The sequence below is a fragment of the Chaetodon trifascialis genome, chromosome 10, assembly GCF_039877785.1.
Source record: "Chaetodon trifascialis isolate fChaTrf1 chromosome 10, fChaTrf1.hap1, whole genome shotgun sequence".
NCBI classification, from domain to species: Eukaryota; Metazoa; Chordata; class Actinopteri; order Chaetodontiformes; family Chaetodontidae; genus Chaetodon; species Chaetodon trifascialis.
This window is the reverse complement of record NC_092065.1, coordinates 17,369,943-17,389,579: the sequence shown is the minus strand read 5'-3', so window position 1 is coordinate 17,389,579 and position 19,637 is coordinate 17,369,943. Positions and strand designations below refer to the sequence as shown.

General features: G+C 43.3%; 1 protein-coding gene across 1 annotated transcript in view; it reads right to left on the bottom strand.

Moving 5' to 3' along the window:
- Positions 1-4,250: 4,250 nt before the first annotated feature.
- Positions 4,251-19,637, bottom strand: part of ldlrad3 (low density lipoprotein receptor class A domain containing 3) — a 73,117-nt gene continuing 57,730 nt past the window's right edge. The window contains exons 5-6 of the mRNA XM_070972348.1: positions 6,905-7,301; positions 4,251-6,599 (exon numbers count right to left, since the gene is read on the bottom strand). Coding sequence (XP_070828449.1) covers positions 6,395-6,599; positions 6,905-7,301 — 602 coding nt within the window. The 3' untranslated portion in view covers positions 4,251-6,394. The remainder of the gene's footprint in view (positions 6,600-6,904; positions 7,302-19,637) is intronic.

Genomic DNA, 19,637 nt, shown 5'->3' with positions numbered 1-19,637 from the left:
CATGGCGTTGTCATCAATTTTGAAGCTTCACTTGCTCTTCTGCGCTCGTGTGTCTCTACAGAAGTCCTTCTTCTTTACTTCATCACTTCATAAGGATTAGGAATACTAGTGTTCCCATGGGATCACCCTCCTCCTAGGGCCTCCTTAGTGCACCTTGCACTGTGGAATGTCCTCTCAGCAAATCAATGACAGCCTGCTTCTCGACTCGCTTCCCTCTCCCGCTGTCCACCTTGCAATGTGGAATGTCCTAATCCATAGAGATACATGAACAAGTGCTTATAACCCCGGGAACACCTTTCAGCAATTTGCATAAAAAAATCAAAGCCCCATTCAGCTGCCTCACACCATTCAAATTCAGAATTTGACAGGTAATTGCCGAAATGCATTTAATATCAAGTGACCTGTTTTTATCAATAGCATAGATCTGCTGTTGCTGCTCATTTTGTTTCAAGATGCTTCAGATTCTTGCCAAGGTTACTGATTGGGACTATAAGATGTTAAGTATGAGGATGTTACTTTTTCAGACCAAAGCAGCAACCTCATACCACTCCCGCTGTGATTAACTGGAAGTCTTTGTTCATATATACAGACCACCTGCTGCATGACAACTCCGCCACACTTTCACTTTCCTCTCATCAAGAAAGATAGCAAACCTCCTCCTGGTGCATCACAGAGAAGAGAAAACAAACATAAAGGAAACCAGGACAGACGCCAATCTTCCACCCATCAGATACCAATCAGGGCCTGGCAACCTGCTGGCATCCCTCTGGAGGACTGAGATCAGTATCTGACAACATGCTGGTTGTCCAGTAGCCGGCAGCCTGGTGGCTGTCACCCAGTGCCCAGAGAGAGACATCCTCTTAGGGCTGGGACAAAGGTGGCTGGTCCTCAGGGATTACCCATTAGCATGCTAGTCTGTGTGTTTAACACTGGCCTGAATGGAAAGGACAAGAGCCAGCACCCTGGTCTATTCTTAAGCAGGGAAGTGTTACTGTTTCAGCTGCTAATGCTGGTCTGACTTATGCATATATGTACGCATACATGCATATATATGAGAGGAATTTTTGTTTCTATCGGTATGCTGACCAACTTGATGACAGCTGCACTGTTTGAGGTGAAATCTGATGCAATAAAAGTTACATTGCAAAAATTATGACTTGACATTATGTAATAAAAATGGGTTTTAAGTCATATCTCAGAAGCTTGCATTTCATGAACCTTTCCTTGACTATTTCCTAACAATGTGGTCAGCTGGTCCCTTGTACTGGAATTGGTCTGTTAGGGGTTATCACACTGTGACATCCACTTATTTATATAGCAAAAATACATATTGTTTGTTGTCAGACGTACAGTGATGGCATGAAAGAATCACATAGAAAGGCAAAAGATGCTTATGTTATTTATTCCATTCTGGGATTTATGCTAAAGTTTGAACATGCAAGGATGATGAAACCAGGTGGTAGTTGAAATTATTGCTGATTTATTCATTCAGTGAAACTATCTGATTTCTCAATGGTGATCTGTGTGATGGGGTAACCATGGTCTGTGTGTGTGTGTGTGTGTGTTAGGCTAATGATGCGTAAAGACGCCTGTATGGAAATGTGTATTTGTGAATCTGTCTGATTGTCTTCAATGATTGTGTTTTCGTGCGTGTGCGTGTCTGCGATTGTGTGAAATGCTCCTCTTTACGTGTTGATGTGTGTGTGATTATGTGCTCAGACTTGCTGCCTGGTGGCTGATAATAACACAAGAGGCCGTGTGTTTGTGGATCTCTTAGCTGAGGAGATTCCCACCGTGCTCAGCGTGTCTGGGCTCTGTGTGTTTTTGAGGTTGCACGCGTGACTCCGCCAGCTGTTCTATTCTCCTGTTGGCCCCCTCAACCCTACCCAGCCCTTGTCCCTCGCCGACCCCTCCTCCCCTCAGAGGCCTGCTCTTCATCTGATAAGGGCTGTGCTGGCCAAACCCTCAGCAGAGCTCCTCAGAGCCCCTCAGAGCCCTCCATGCTAACAATACACCCTCCTTTCCCCTCCACGCTCATGCCATTTACATGTGAAAACACTGGGTCTTATCTCCAGTTCACTGGAGCTATGGCACTGCAGCCAAGTCAGTGTGAGCGTTCGTATGTGTGAGCAAAAGTGGGAGAAAGCTGCATGAATGATACCAAGTAAACTGAGAACACCTATGTGGCTAAATCTATATTTAAGTTCCAATGGAGCTTTATTTCGCGTCCTTTCTCCAGTTGAGGAAGATTATCAGAAACTACATGAGCAGATTAAATACACAGTAACTCAATAGTCTCATTCACCACTAGTTGAAAGAATCAAGGTCTTTATTGTGAGTGGGATATTAACCAGCTTTATCTCACTTGCACTGTATCCAATAGCTAACGGCTACGGTAATGCCAAACCAAAGACCCCCAAGAGAGGAAAACAAGTCTCTCAGCTCCATCACCTTGGAATATTGCCATGGTGTCTGCTAGCAATAACCCTCATCTACACGAGCATGAGCGTCACCGCTGCCCTCGCTATCACCATAACAGACTCCACTGCCACTATTACTCCTCTTCTGGTTTGTCATAGTTTGCATCATCTTTACTGTTCTCTGCCCACCTTGACTTCAGAGTAATGGGGCTTGGTGTCATCTCCTGTGGGGCATAACTGAAGGAACAGCATCCTCTGGTCCAGCAACACCACTATTTTATGCAGCATACGTAGAAATTCCATCCTGCCAATTCACCAGCTGCCGGGCAGACAGAGACAGGACAGACAGCAAAAGAGAAGCGTGCAGGCTTTTAATTAAAGTCTGTGTAGTTAAGGGCTCGGGCTAAGCAAACATGGGCCTCCGGCATCAGAGTTTAAGATGAGGTAAAGGAGAGCAGGGCGATGAGAAAAAAGCTCCTAACGTTGGTCGAGGGAGGAGGGGCGAGGGGAGTGAAAATGAGAGATCTGCAAGTGTGGGAAGATAAAAGATGAGCAGAGAGGGACCATTAGGAAGCGAGGGGCAGGTAGAAGGATGGGGAGGACAGGAGAGGATATGCGCTGTCAGAGATGGTATCACTCGTTATCTGATGTATCATAATGTGATGCGGATATTGGGGTGGGAGGGGCAGGATGAGATGCTGGGTTTGGGGGACATTACAATGAAAATAGGGGGTGACGGGTGAGATAATATTGATTTATGCATTCATTGGAGTAGGTGTCATATAAGATGTAGATAGTTGCCATGAGTCAATGCAGATCTCAGCTTGAATGCTAAACCTTTTAACATTTAGGCATCAAAACCTAAATTTGAAATGTTAGATTAACAATGCAGCAGTTCAGAAATGTAGAGCTTCAGTGTTACACACTGATTCTGTTCTGAGCTTTGTCCATTATGGTGACATGGGGACATCTATTGGTGGAAATGTAGAACTGCAGGGCTCTGTGCCACTGTCTCGATAATATAACATTCAGGCATGGAGGAAAAATATGGATACTTGAGATGACTCAAGAGCTTTCCAGCTAAATAATAGTTACTTTGATTTTATTGGCTGTCTCTTGACTAGTACTTCACATCAGCAGAGGCTCTCTAAAAGTGATTAAAGGCTTCATAAGGAGATATCTTTTATCTTTACATTTTGCAGCACTACTTGTATGTACTTGTACTTATGTGACAGATAGGGTAACTAGTTACACTGCAGATGAAATTTTACTTAATAACATATGATACATTATCAAAGTTAAGGTTAGACAAGTAGTTCCAAGACCCTTTACAAAAAAGTGCATTCTTACACAGTTTCATTTAAATGACAGTCAAAATTGTCCAAATTTGGGCTGAGTCCAAAATATGAACTTTTTTTCCCATTCCCCTCCCAGCCCATTAATCATCTCACAACCCCGCAGATTAATCTTGTGAGAGGTGGGCCTGACCCTGAGGTTGGGCACCACTGAACTAAACTGAGTGTATATTAAGTCGCTAAAAGTAGTTCCACCTTGACCAGCTACCATAGTGAAATGCGACTTTTGCACTGATATGCATCAATATTAACAATCTGATGTGATAAATGATACTATTTCTGTAAGAGAGGCCATTTTTACTGCAGAACAAGTACTTACTTTTGATACTTTCGATAAGTACATTTAGCTGATAACACTTCTGTACTTTCACATCATGATTCGGTCTTCAGGAAGCAATCTGCATACTGAACACTTCCACCACAGAAAGTGTCATTCTCTCCACCCACGGTGGAGAATCAGATGGCGCTCCTGCTACTGAGTCTTTATCATTCAGGGGTCTGTGATCTAAGGTTTGTCTGTCTGGGGCACAGGCTGGCGGCACAGCTGCAGACTTTGCAAAACAGATGCTGACAATATATTGAGTTGCTGAGAAAATGTAACATTAAATCTCCGGGAAGACTAATACACACACAAACTGAGTGACCGAATTTTATATTACTTTCAATGTACAGAATACATGAGATAAAAAGATCATGATGTGACAGCGTCACAAATATGTAAATAACTCATGAGATCAAATCAGAGAAAGAAAATGGAATTTGATCTTAAACATTCCTTAAAACAGAGCCAAGATATAAACAACAGAACAGACAGACTGGTATAAATTTAGTCCTGAGAAATGTCTTCCAGTTACAGCAAATAACATGAATTCTGTTTTCCTCAATAAACCGTTGCACATTTGAATATAATAATCGTATAAACAGTTGTGACACATAATCATTCCTTTGGAGGGTAATAGCATTGGGTTAAGGTGAATAATGATTATCTTTGGTTTGATTGTATTTCTTGTGCCTGCATTAGCACTGCTGGCTCTTGAGGAAAAGGAAAATGCAAAGCATAACCACATTTACACATTCATCTCTCACTTTAAACTCTGCTTTTAAATAGCTTTCCTTACTTTGCCTGGCTCCTATGTACAGTGTCAAACAAACCGCTATGAAACGAACGAACAAAGGTCAAAAGACATGAGAAGATCTATGAACACACATCCTTCAGATACAGAGTCGATTTCATCATCATTGTCTGATACAACTGAGCAGGATTTTCCAGAATGACTCATAACCAGTTATGTACACTAAAAAATCTCAAGCAAAATTTGAACAATCTGATCTCAGATAGCCTTAAATGTACTGTGTGTTGTCATGCGAGCTTACTGTAAAATATCAGACCAAGCTGCTGTTTTAAAATGTTTTAAAAAGGCTGTTTGTGCCCACAAACATGTCACATATAAAGGCACTAACTGCCAAACTGGCAATGAATTTCTTTTTTGTCTCTACATACATTGTTGGTCTTCAAATGGAAATGTAATAAAAAGTTATTGTTGCCATCAGAGGTGGATCTTTTCCATGGAGGAATGATTTATGAAACTCACTTGGTAAGGACATAATTCTATAATTTCTGCTCAGCATTATTTTTAAAAAACCTCAATGGTCCTCTTCACACTTGTAGCTTGAATTTGACCAAACGACAAGAGTGTGAAAAATACTGTAAAAAAAGCATAATGCTTTTTTTTAGATGCATATTTTTCCGACTACTTGGTGACAACAATGTGCGTCTGAAGTACCACTAAAGAAGCAACAAAATGCTGCTTTTACTATAATCAGTTCACTGTAGCCATATAGTCAATTTTCTTTTGAGTACCTCTGATTGAGCTGCTCTTCTATGTCACAACTGCATGTGCTTCTGTTAAACTATTTGAACATGCGACTGCTAAAATCATCTAAGAACAGTAAGTCATCAAATGTATCAGTAACTCTCGACAGTACAGATTTTATCTAGCATTCAGTTAGTTTACAGTTTTAATACAACAAAACTTACATTATAAACTCCACTATGGAAAGTGTGGTAGATGTGAAATGTGAAGTACAGGGAGGAGAATCAGAATATGACACAGCCGTCCTCATGCTGCCAAAGAACACTACCTCTCATGATTATACTACATCACAATGATCACTTCAGGTGCTATCATCATATATGATTGGATCATGAACATGTCAGTGATTGGCAGTTGAACTCCTACCTCTCTGGAGGTGCAGGTTAGGGTCACTGTTAGGTATCGTACACAGTATCTCTTCAAGGGGAGCACAATTCAACTGAACTGATGACAAGTGAATGTGTATCGGATTAAGGTGTAGTGCAGCCATGAGCCCAGCAGGGGGAGCCGGCATACAAGATTGGTGTAGCAGGATGAGCTTGTCTCCGTCCAGTGCTTCTGAAAGCCGATGTGTGGGCAGCGAGTTAAGGGCACTGTTTAGTCTACAGTCTCTCATTGTCTCTTGATTCTCCTCAGCAGGTCTCTGCTTTGGACCGTCCTGGCCTCATGTGGCCCCGCAGCCTGGTCCTTCAGTCCTGCAGTCTCTGCAGTCCAACTACAGTCTCTAAGTTCTACAAGAGAGCGGCTACAGCTGGTCCGACTCCTCTCTGGAGCTTGAGCTTGGCTGTGCGCCCGAGGCCACAGTTCTGGGTGTGGAGGGTGCTGAGGGATGTGCTGTGGGGTGGCTCAAAGGCTCTTGTGGGCCCTCGTACTGAGGCAGCTCGCCCTCTGATGGAAGCTCTCCATCTGAGAGGTATGGAGGAGGAGGAAGATCAAACCAGGGAGGGCGACTAAAGGGTAAAAAACAAAACAAAACAGAGGGAGAATATGATGTCAGGGCCATGAGCTACACGTGGATTGCACAATGAATATTTTTGACTGGGACGAGCAAAGATTCAGGATGATTTCTGACTAAATAACACCATGATATAAGAACCCATAGTTAAGGAAACATGTCATATCATGCTTTATTAAAATCATAAACATATTATACTTTGCCACAGTATACACAGAGTACAGTGCAAAGCTAGCTTTACAGATACAGGCAAAAGATGATAAACTTCCATGCAGCTGTGAGAATTATTATTCCTTTTACCTGACATCCAGAACAGCTTGTGAGTATGACGGAGGTGAGTCCATGGAGAGTCCGGAGGGATACAGGGTACCGGACAGCAGCTGCAGTGCCTGAGGAGTTGAGCGATACTGGCCCACTGCGGTGGGAGAGCCAGGGGAGAGTCCTGGACCTCCGGAGTGGACGTGGCCCCGGTCCAAGATGACCAGGCGGGACAGCAGCAGGGGCTGGTGGTGGTGATGCGAGCTCCCTCTTACTCCTCTGGGCAGCAGGACGCTCCGCTTCCTCTGGTGGTGGAGCACCAAGGCTAGCAACGCCACCACCAGGACGAAGATAACGGCACTGCCAATGACAGCGTAAGTGATGCTGGGGTAGTAGCGCAGACGATAGTCCAGTGTCACAAAGTCCTGCCCCGGAGCTTCTGCAGGAGAGAGGAAGGAGATGAAGAGCAAGTTGAGAATGGTGTAGGAGGATGGGGAAAAGGGAGGATGAGTGGTGGCGGGGACGGTGACAGAGCGGTACGGAAGAAGCAAGGATGGAGATGAGGAGGGAGAGGAAAATTATTTAAAGGAACGAGAGTTTGAGGAAACAGGAGGATGAGTTGTGGGCTTGCAGAGCCAGGGGAATGGAGGAGGGAGGGAAGGAGAGAGGCACGGATATTAAGCAGTAAATTGTTTCCAGGTTCATTCTGAAAATGTGTTTTGTGTGATTCAATGGAGGCAGCCACTCCTGGAGATGAGAGCACTAAATAATAAGCATAACAGCAGTCAGACTCCCCCCAAGAGCTTCCAGAAACAAGGAGAACAAACGGAACATCGCGTACAGTGCAGAGGCTAGTTCTGAGCCCCTAGTTCAAACGGAGGGACCTCACTCTTTAATAAGAAGAAAGAGACAGAACAGAGAGGCTAAATAATTCTTTGTGAGGACAAAACAGCTCAAAGCAGTTTTAGATAAAACACGACGTGAGTTGCTCTGCAATGACAGACGAACGCACAGTAGGCATACGAACACCAGGGGCTGCCACAGATTACCATGTTTGTCGCAGGCAAAAGGGGGTGTCTGCGAACCACCTCAGGGAACTTTAAGTTCACCGTGAGAGAGTTGGCCAGCAGTAAGAGATGCAGAGCAGCCAACACCCGGCCTGAAATGAGGAAAGGGACGACTGTGATGCCAGAGAGCAGTGCAGTTTATTATTCCAGATGGGATGAGGGGAATAGCACTTAAACATTTCCGCTGACTGATATTACAGTGTGAGAATTTCAATCAGGCACTCAGGGTGAGGCCCATGTAAATGGTGTTTCTGCTGGTCTTACCAGCAGCACTATTGTTGTTGTATTAAGGAGAGAGGGAGGGAGGGTGAAAAGACTCCTGTTTATTACTGAGCTGCAGTAAGCCTGAGCTAATGAGGAATGAGCCAGATAAAAGTATTTTACAGTTGCTGTTTCAGTTCAAATTACACTAATGCCTCAGGGGGCTGTAACCATCAAACCTCTGTGTGCCTCCTAAAAGTTCAAAACACTCATCGAAGTACTTTCAATGTTCTGTGTTCGAGGTTTCTAGGTTTCTGCTTAACAGACTATGTACATTAAGGCCTAATATACGCTTAAAAGGTTGCACATCTCTGTCCACTGGCCATCACACAGACAGTCGTGGATATTGCCCAGAAAGCTTGCCAGGAAATGACCATTACAAGATATCTTGAGGTTGAATCAATAGTCTGAAAATGCTACCATCTGTAAGGATTAGATCCCTTGACACTGCAAAGCTGGCAAGCCTTTTTGGAGCTTTTTGAAGTATTCCAGGCTTATACAGACTTACAGGCTCTTGGGGGATATTGTGTTTAGCACAGGGTAGAGACCCCCGACCCCCCCCAAACATACAAGCTAGAGCTGCATGAGTTCAGAGAAATCAAACACGTAGTACTGAGTTATAGGTCAGATCAAAAAAGAAAGAACACTTTCTGATTCCAGTAGAACAAGTTCATATGTACCAGAAGCATACATTGATAGTGACCACAATGTATACTTAAAGGAATAGCCCCACATTTTGGGAGATCCACTTATTTGCCTTCTCGCCAAGGGTCAGGTGAGAAGATCGATATCACGCTCATGTGTGTACAATAAATATGATCCTACAGCCAGTAGCTGGCTCGCTTAGCTTAGCATAAACACTTCAAACAGGACAGGTCGAAACACCCTGGCTCTATTTGTTTAATCTGTGAAAACAAATGGAGGTATCACCACACTTTTGTGCCAGACTACTTCTTGGCTTCTTGACTTCCTGGAGTCTAGGCTCATCCAGGAAGCCACTGTGCCTTTCCAAGAAATAGTCTGGCGCATGACCCCTGCGACAATGCAATGCGTCATTTTCACATTTCGGTTTTTGTTATGCTAAGATGCTGTGGTGGTGTCAATCTTCTAATCTTACTCTCAGCAAGAAAACAAGTAGGTGCATTTCCCAAAATGCCAAACTATTGCTTTAGTAGAGAAAAGGGTGCTGGGGGTGAGAGAGACTATAGCTCAGTGTGTCAGAGCACCTGTGTGGACTAAGCTGTAAGTTATTATTAGAGAGAAGGTTTTTTGTTTTTTTTTTAACTTGTTTTCTCTTTCTTTCAGGCACCATGCTGCATGTTTCCTCTGTCTATCTGACCTTGAAGGCCTGTGGGAGTCTTCAGCAGTATGTCTTTGTGTTTGTGTGTGCGTGTGTGCGCAGATACTGTTGAATTCCCAACCACAACTAGCCTGGCATACAGCCTATTTACGTACCAGTGTGTAGTCAGGGGCCCCATGCCTTAATTAAATCTAATCTAATTCAGATGCTCCACCCGCTCTCTGCCCCAACCAGGCACCAGCCAATAAACAAGGCCCCTCGACCCCTCCCTTGTGATTTAAAAGTGGCTAGTCCTTCACGCTACCAATTAACTATGAACTGGACTCTCAGCAGAGAAAAGCCAAAACAAAGAAGAATTATTATCATAATTACCTCGCAAAAAGCACAAATAAAGAGATCCCACCGCTGCCACCCTATGCTGCCTATCATGTTTCAGTGCAATCCTCTGAGGGCAGAGAGAAACACACACAAAAGGAACTCATAATGCTGTAACATTAACAATGAGAACCTATTCGGTACATTAGCGATAGAGGCCTGAAAGGCTGTTTCAAATCACACAGGAGATGAAAAGACACAGAGAAAAAGAGACTGAAGCAAGCCAGCAGCTCCCTCCCCCTGTGTGTGTGACCGAGCCTCACATTCACAATTTGAGCTGTTAGTAGATCGTCACATGCAAAGCTACGTGGGGGGGCTCACAATAACATTGGTAATTCAGATTGATAAAAGAAGAGTTCAAATCATACCTTACGGACACTTTATGTCCTTTGATAGCAGTACCACTCAGGATGTTTCCATTGGTTTCTATCTGCAAATCTTAGCTTCTGCCTATAAATTTATTCTCGATGAAGAATGGATTCACACATCAAAGTCCTGGATAGCTGAGCCAGATGTTGTGTGTAGGGTACATCAAAGGAAAAAAGGGAGAAGCCACACACTCATAACTCTGATTTTACATTTTATGGATCAATATTCAACACATATTGCCTCTTATAAAAAAAAACAACTAAAAACCATCTGACTGACACATAGATAAGACAGGTATTTCAAAGCAGTGAACATCATTATGTTTATTGGCTTTCACCCAAATTTCTTGTGAATGGTGAGCTCATACAGTGTGTGCTCACAGCGCCTGGTCCCGCCAGCCTCTCTGACAGTGTTACTGTATCAAATTTATTTGATGGAACTGTCAGGATCAAAGTTGAACATCAAAGTTCACCAGAGGCTTTCCTGTCTTCTCAAACTTGACACGAAAGGCTCAAGTAGGCTACAATCGGGCTGTCGACCAATGGCAAAGCTGCTGGACGCTGTTGACTTCAGAAGGGGTACAGTCCAAAGTGAAGGAAGCTTCCCTTTTAGCTCATTCAATTTCACATAAGTCTACAGTGACATATCAAAAATTGAAATTCTTAAGATCTGCTGCAGGCTTACAGTCAGTCAAGAGCCAACTAGAGGTGTTTGTATGCGAAAGAGTACTTCCATTGAAAGGTGGTAACATGCAAGCAAGCAGAAGAGGTCAAATAGTTAGCTGAAGATAATGGATAAATGGTTGATATAGTTAGCTAAAAGTAATAAATAGTTAGCTTAAGTGCTCAAGGTGGTGCCGCACGAGTGGCAGCTCCAGCCGGCAATAGTTTTTTTTATGGGCAGTAGTATTTTTATGGCAATTAGTATTTGTAGACTCTGTACATAATGTACATATACATGGTTGATTTCTATTTTTTATCCTGTATTCTCCTTATCTTGACCCTTCTATGCCACTGTTTTGGCTGTTTTGCCACTCCATGTGGTAGTTGTACAGATGCAAACTTGACCATGCTGACCTAAACACCGACTATTCAACTGCATGAACAAAATATTGCAACAATTTCGACATTTTAACCTTTTCGGAGATGGGCTGCTGGAATTGAATTTGAAGGAATGGACTCTTTTTGATGGCCAGACATTGCTGGACTTCAAGGCTGCTTTAACAGAAGCAGAGACACTATTTTGAATGTTATTATGTTTTCAATATCAAGTAACTTTTCAAATACTGGCAGTCTGTGAAACACAGTGCGGCTGCCATTCTGTGAGTGGATCAGTGAGTGGTAAATTATCAGGATTCCATCTGGAGGGGGTGAACATGACGCCACCTTCAGAATATTTTTGGGGCATGTCCAGCTATGGCTGCATGATTGAAGGTGCTGGACACAGATATACTTGTGTTCCACATCAATAACCTCACTCTGCAGCTCTCCCAGTGATATTGGCACCTCCAACAGTGCTTCTATACTGTATTCATAAACTCATAACCCTTCCATATATAGAGCCATGGGGAGGGGTGGGGGGCTGCAGCCTTTCAACTCAACCACTTTAATTACATCAGAGTGCCTTCTCCCCACATCTCTCCCCTCCTATCCCCTGTCCTCCCCTCCCACCTCCTCGCCACCACATGTGCTTTTTGTTTCCCCCTCTCGTTTCTGCTCTAATGCCTCCCTCTTCCTCCCCCTCTGCTTTGTGCTTTCCATAGCTCCCCCTTCTCCTCTCCACCCGCTATTCCACTCTGCTCCGCTCTTGCTGGTAATTTACTGTCATGAAGATGACATGTACCTCGCCTTTATGATATACAAAAACTGCACTCGCCCTGTATTATGCACTCAATAAAATTCTTATCAAAAGCAAAAACCTATCAAATCTCTTTTTCAATCTTTCTCCACTTTTTTCCACTTTGCCGCCTTGTCCCCTCTCTCACTGCTTTTTCCCTCTCCAATAGTCCACCACTCTCTTTGCATTTCATTATCTGCCACCTGCATCAATCTTATTACCCGTGCGTGAGAGGAGAGAATTATAGGGACATAGAGAGGTCACAGACAGCACAACAGTGGACAGAGGAGAGGAACTGAAAGAGGGCAGAAGTAGAAACAGAGGTAGAGGGAGGCGAGATAAGCATACAGTGTCTCTCTCTTGAAATAGGCCTATCATGTGCTCACATCTCATCTCCTCTAACACAGAATAAGAAAATTGAACTCCACACATGCTGCTGCAAACTAGCCTTAAATCTATTACAAGTGACAGAGTCACACAGGCCCCCCGCTGTATGCCTTCAGTACCAGGAACGCACTCTTTTTGCCTGAATCCCTTTTTGTACTTTTGCTCTCTTCTACATCTTTGCGCCATCCTTTCCAAATCTGGCTAACGATCCTTATTTCCTGAGACAGTTTCATTTTTTTTCTTATACTTTTGCGTGAAAGAAAAGGAACCCAGTCATAAATAATATTCTATATAAGAGTATATAATGGCTGTTAAGTAATTCAGAAATAGTGCAGTTTCATGCTGTTTGTAGAAAACAATACAGACACGTTTATCTTTTAATTGAAATATGTTTGTCCTAAAGTCACACTGAAATGGAAGTTTGAATGTGTTTTACTTTCGGCAAAGTGAAAGAAATGTGTTTAGTTGTCAGAGGGATTTAAATCAAATCCTTCAGATGTTATTGGACGGCTCAAAAGTGGGTGTGGCTGAGCGACTGTCAGCCTCTGTGGACATCTCGCCTGTTTCTAGGAGGATGATGTGAAAGAATTCGACAAAATTAGACGTCAACCGTGCAATCTTGCAAATATAAAAGTTTTTACTGACCTAGATCCAAACACACATCTCCTATATCACTCTGCTAGTTACTACAACCAACGAGCTCATGGTCGAGAAATGTATATGTTCTACCCCGGGTTCACAATGAGTCATCACAAATATTTCAGTGCTTTACAGGAAGAGCACATACGGATTTTGACATATGATTCTCAAAATGTATTTTTTGACACACATTTACGATACCAAGAGATAAATACACACTGGGGCACAGGATTATTTCGACTGTATATTTCAATAGCCAAATATAAGGGATGCTTAGTCATCAAATATGTCTCTAAAAATGAAATTAAAACAGAAATCCATTGAGAGAACAAGATGAGACTGAATATTGTTGCACACATAGAACAGGCCCAGAAATAGAAAAGTGTTTGCAGCTACTGAAGCAAACTGAGGGCCGATGTTGGTGCACAATAGGCTATTGAGCAGGCAGTGATTAAAACAAGCTCTGAAGCACCCCTTTGTCTGTCTTTAATCAAACTATGCTGCGGATCAGCAGCAGACATGCTGTTGGGTTGCTGAGATACAAGCGTTTTTTTGAGCACATTCCTTTATCCTGATTGGCTACCTTCCACTGAATATGCTAACTAACAACTGTCAGGATACGCTCAACGGAAAATGAATGAGCGAAATAAAATGAAAAGAAGTCGGGGCTAATAAAAGACTCCACATATCTTAATTGCCACACTTAAAACGCCTCTGAATAAAGGGAATGGAGATATTTCCCCCCCTCTGGCTCATTCCTGAGGGAGACGATGGGGCCTGCACAGATGTGCCGTACTTCCCCTATGCACTGAAGACTAATTTCACATTCACAAAGTGGCATCTTGAAAAGGAGTCCAAAGTGGGGAGAAAAAAGTAATCGTCCTCTGGTTTCGGCACTCCAGGATTTCCTGCTACGTGTCGAGCCCAGCTGTCTTCAGCTGATAGAGGCTGGTCACAGCGGTGCATTTCCTTGTTGCAGAGTCACTTTGGCTGACGCTAATTACAGGTGTGGGGCTGCTGGCTCATTTGGCAGCTCGGTTGCCAGAGTGAACAACAGAGTGATAAAATGAGGCGCAGAAACGGTGACAGGCTCAGCGCATTAAATCCTGTATGATTGAAGGGACCATGAGAAGAGAAAAGAATAAAACCACTAGGGGGCAGATGCTCCTCATGCTTAATTGGCAACCCACACACGCACGTGAGGTTTTCATCACTTGTGGGGACATTACATAGAATTACATTCATTTCCTGGCGACTTACCCTAACCCTAACCTAACCACTTTTTGCCTATTCCTAACCCTATACTTAACCTAACCTTACCTAACCTGTCACCATATCCTCTGTCTTCACCCTAAAATGTAATGATTTAAATTGTGGGACCTATATTTTGACCCCACAAGTAAGGTGAGTCCCCACATGTGACTGTGTAAACAGATTTTTGTCCCCACAATGTGAGTAATACATGGATACACACACACACACACACACACACACACACACACACACACACACACACACACACACACACACACACACACACACACACACACACACACACACACACACATCCATTACATTGGGCGTGCATCCAGAGTAGAGAAAAGGCATGCATTGGGTTGAGGGGGCATGACATCAGCCTCCAAACACCTGCAAGCACATGCAAGTAACCTACAGTCCCCACATACACAGTGCACGCCAACCAGGCACATATGTTCATGTGCATAAGCATTAATCTTCACCTAATCAACTGACCATACAGTAAGCTCATGTGAAACAAAGTTCAAACACAACCACGCACCCACACATTCGCACACAGACTGCTTTCAGATGATCATACGAGTAAAAACAGCAACACAAACAAAATCCCAAAAAATCCTTTCATCCTGGTCCAGAGTGAGTCAACTAAAGCCATTCCACATGGTGGAGAAATCTGACAAAAAAAAAAAAAATGGTAGGGGGGAAACTACAAACAGCAACTTGTGGCTTGTTTGGTGCACTCGTGCCTTTATTCTCTCCAGACAGCACTATGAGCAGTGAGGAATCTAGCGGGCGAAAAACAAACTCTTAAAAGTGGCTGCGGTGGTTATGGTCACAATAAACTTTGCTAAAAAGGATTATAAAAATGAAACTATCCCGCTTTTACCATCTTTCTTGACCCAATTTATGCCTGCTGTAAAACTTTAGTCTTCATCTGTAGTGTAACACATGGCATTTATTCCTGCATTGTGATTTGGTTACATTTTTTGCGTACATGTTAAGCGAGTAGGTGGAAAGTCGGGAGGTTCTTCTATTAACATTAACAAAAAAAAAAAAAACCTGTCGGTGTTACTGTGCAGACTGCATCTTTTCTGTCTCTAAACAAGTTGGTTTCAGAGCAGTTTTGTTTTGCAGCAACTGTGAATGTTTCAGTGTTTTCTTGTTGACTTTGGAGATGAGAATTGTCCTTTTTCGGTACATCACTTTGGCTCACAGCGGAGCCTGTCGTGATTTTATTTCTAACTCATGAGCACACACCGTCGGATGCATCCAGTCACTCTGCAAGCCAGATCAACTCCAGAGGTGGTCTGGCTGATGCAGAGATGTGCTGATAGTGTTTGTGTGCCCTACCACCTGCCATTAACATAAAATCTCCATCATTGAGACAAGCCACCCAGATACAGATCAATCTTTAATTCCTCCACATAAATGGGGTGCATTCCTCACCTCCGTCCCCGCTCACATGTTTTCACTATAGCACTGGAGATGTATGGTGTTTGTTTGTGTGCTGCACCTTACCGATGAGACATTTCCACTCAGGCAACACTGATAAATGGCTTTCGATACAGGCATCCTCGCTGAGGAACTATGAAACGCGAAGGTATATTTTATCTGGCAGAGACCTGGAAACAGAGGTCCAATTTCCTCAATGAAAGCACATTGGATTTTTCATTAGGTTGCTGCTTGACACGATGTATTTGTGGCAAATTAAATACTTTATCGCTCTGACCTGCCCAAGCCATTTGAGCAACTGCATAATAATTTCACGCCGCAATTTAAACAAGAGAATGAGCGCCATCGACACACTTAACTCTTGCATTATAGAAAATGGGATGCTGGTCGTTGAACTTTTGTGACTCTTTAATCTCATTTTAAACCCCCGCTCCCTGGAGATCTTAGGGTTTTCACCCTTCCCCTTAGTGTGTGATCACCCTTGTTGTCCTCTGTTATGTGATATTGTTTCCATAAAACCTCGCTGCCAACAAACTTTCCCCTGGTGGGACATGAAAGATTGATTGATTGAAAGCTGCTCTGCCAAGCCACACTGGGAAGCAAAGCATGTTAACTGTTCTGTGACAGGACTGTTTCAGATCCCTTCGGCATCCCAGTATTAATATTCATGTCCCATGCTGTCACCCTGTTCCTGTTGCTGTGCCCTGTCATGTACTATATGTCTGTTCTCGTTAGCATGCAGAGAGAAGAAGGAATTAATGGGCAGGCTGTGTGTGTGTGTGTGTATGCATAGTACCCGAAGCCTGCCTTTTTTTTCTCATTAACAACTTCTGCATGTCTTTATGGTTCCATGGAAGAGAGCAGGGAAAGTGCATGTGTTGTATGTGTTTGCCCTTGTTATTACTGTCTGCCTCTAATTCTGTCCCTCTGTCTGTCTGTATATCTCCCGGTGTGTGTGTGTGTGTGTGTGTGTGTGTGTGTGTGTGTGTGTGTGAGTGTGTGTGAGTGTTGCTTTGGGGAAGGGAGGTTTTCATGCTTCATCGGGCCTCTATTTGCCTGTCCTGTAATAACTTGTCTGCTCCATTGCTCGCCACTATCAGACCCCCCCCCCCCCCCCCGCCATAACACTCAGTCACAGCTTACTGTGAGTTGCTAGAAGATTGCAGGGGAGGTGGGTTGGAGTTAATGGATGACTTTAGCATCGAGAGAACATCCACACAGGAAGAGGAAGAGGAGGAGGAGAACAAGGAGGAGAGCGGAGGGATAGCTGGGGAGCGCATGACAGGGACATTGAGGGGCAGATGAAAAGAAAACGACCGACTGATAGATTTAAGGAGCAGCTATTCAAAAAGGTTACATGATGACTATGAAATACTGTGCAACGAAGGGATTAAAAAGTGGTACAATTGATAAATTAAGTATGACCACAACAAGCATTGAGATTAAAGATTATTATTAAAGTTATTATACTCATTTAATAACCAACAACAGCAGAGACGACAGTTACTGCTTTACTATAATGATGATGCCGGTACGCTTGGGACAGGCATAAGAGAACTACATATAGTTAATGCTTAATATGTACAGATGATGTATGTGTATGTTTGCTCTTTCGAATATTTGTGAGCATATATGTGCATATACAGTGCAGTATGTAAGTGCTTATAGATATATTTCTGTATTATCTACCTGGATGTGACATAAATCATGCTAATTATTGCTTTACCAGTGCAGGCTTGCTCTTTTCTTTACAGTGAGCTATGCTAACAGGCTGCTGTCTGCAGCTTCGTGTTTAGTGTGCACATATCAGTGATCTCATCTAAGAAAGTGAATAAGCCTATTTCTGCAAATCTCAACCTATTCCTCTAATTACTTAATTTACTGTGATTATAAAATAATTGTTGTAATCATGACTGTACTATATTGCTAGAAGTAGAAACAGTAATACCACAGCAATATGAACAGTTTGTGGAAGTACAAAGGACTTAATGTTGCTGCTGTTGAGGGAACATGGGAGAGCAGTGAGACGTGGGATGGAAGGGCTGACGCTGTAGCGCAGTGGGGAAAGACTGAAAGGTGTGTTCATGAATAACACGCTTCAGAGCGCTGGTGAAAAGATGGGCTATGAATATCACTTTTGCTTGTGCATCACAGAGAATCAGAGACGGTAGGAGCTGCACAAACACAGATGCGCCAGTCACGGTTCTATTTGTAACATGTTTTGTGTTGAGCTGAGGAAGAAAAGTCTGAGTTTCAGCTGTTCTCTGTCTTTTTTCAGAAAGCCTTTCGATGGCTGTGAGGGATAGGCTATTTAGGCTATTTTGTTCCTGGAGGAAAAGGAAGAATGGGGAGGGTGAGAGGCTGCTCAGGATCGTTGAGAGGCTTTGACTACGAGCCCGTCCCTACAAACCTGACGGGTACGGTCGCCATGGCAACTGTTCTTTGGGGCCGAAAGGTGAGTTAGGAAGGGGTGGAGGCTAGCCTGAGAGCGGACACAGACTGAACTCACGTACACCTGACAGATGTGCACAAAGAGATGACGCCCAAAGCCAAGATGTGATGGAGATGAGTGACAAGCCTGTGGAGATTAAGGGTGCTGTTCAGGCTCGTGCGCGTTTGCAGACATAGGACCCGCAGGCTTCTACCAGCCTCCTCAGGAGGGACAGGAGACTATTATAAACTGTAGCCTGCAGCTAGACTGACAAAACAGCAGGCAGGATGACACGCTGGAGTCACAGAGGAGATGCAGACTCATCTGACAGCCTCAGTGACAGGGGGCTGATATGGGACGTCTGACTGTTGAGGGCAAATTGGTTTTAGTGACTCATAAAACTTTCAGACAATACAGACGAGCACTACTTGGGTTTGAATGTTGAAGAAGAGCTCAGGCTGACATTCACAGAGAATTAGGATGTTCATTAAGCTCAAACAGAAAATGAATATAGAAAGTGAATGGATTTTGTCATCTTCTCTGAAATATATTTCCGCCATGAGGATGATTTAACACAATAAAGTATGCCACAATACGCTAACATCGGTGAGGAGAGAATTACGTAAGCACAGTAGTGAATTTAAATACCCAGTCGCATTTATCTGCTGCGTGTGCTGAAGGAAAGAAGAGAGCTACAAAAATAGTATGCGAGGACTGCGGATGAGCACCCTTAACCATAAAAACACCTGAAATCTCTGTAAAACCCCACATTTTCTTTCCATTACAGCTGGAGTCTAATATAAGCCGGATTTATCAGAAGTCAGACACAAGGTCATCTGAGAACTACCAGAGGCAAGCTCCAAAAAAAAAAAAAAAAAAAGCCATGATGAAAGACTGTGTTTGATGCAGAGGAGGATAAGGCCGTGTTGATCAGCAAATGATGCTGTCACATGGTTATTTGGAGAAAAACGACTATTTTCGAGGCACACAGTAAAGGAGAAAAACTACTTAAAAAGAAGCTCTATTACTGAGAGTCTGGCAGCAGCAGGGTGTAACAGGGCTAGTCTTTTAATAACTGAGTGGTACAGCAGTGAGCACCGTGCTGTAGTGCCAGCATCCCCGAGTGTTATCTTTAGATTCTTTGTTCTGCTCACCACTAATTTAAGTTTCACTGTCAACTAAAACCTTTGCTTCGCAGCTCTTCAAAGCACTCAGAGGTCTGTGTGTCATCACGAGCTTGAACTGAAAGGATTTTTCAACTTGAAAAATGCGCTCCTGTCCTAAACCAACAACCAAGTATGCACCTTTTCCCAGACTGTGAAAACATCTTCAAAAGTGCAGAATTTAAAGCATCTTTCTTGTGCCTTTGAATGTTTTAAGTCATTAACAAATTGCGCATAA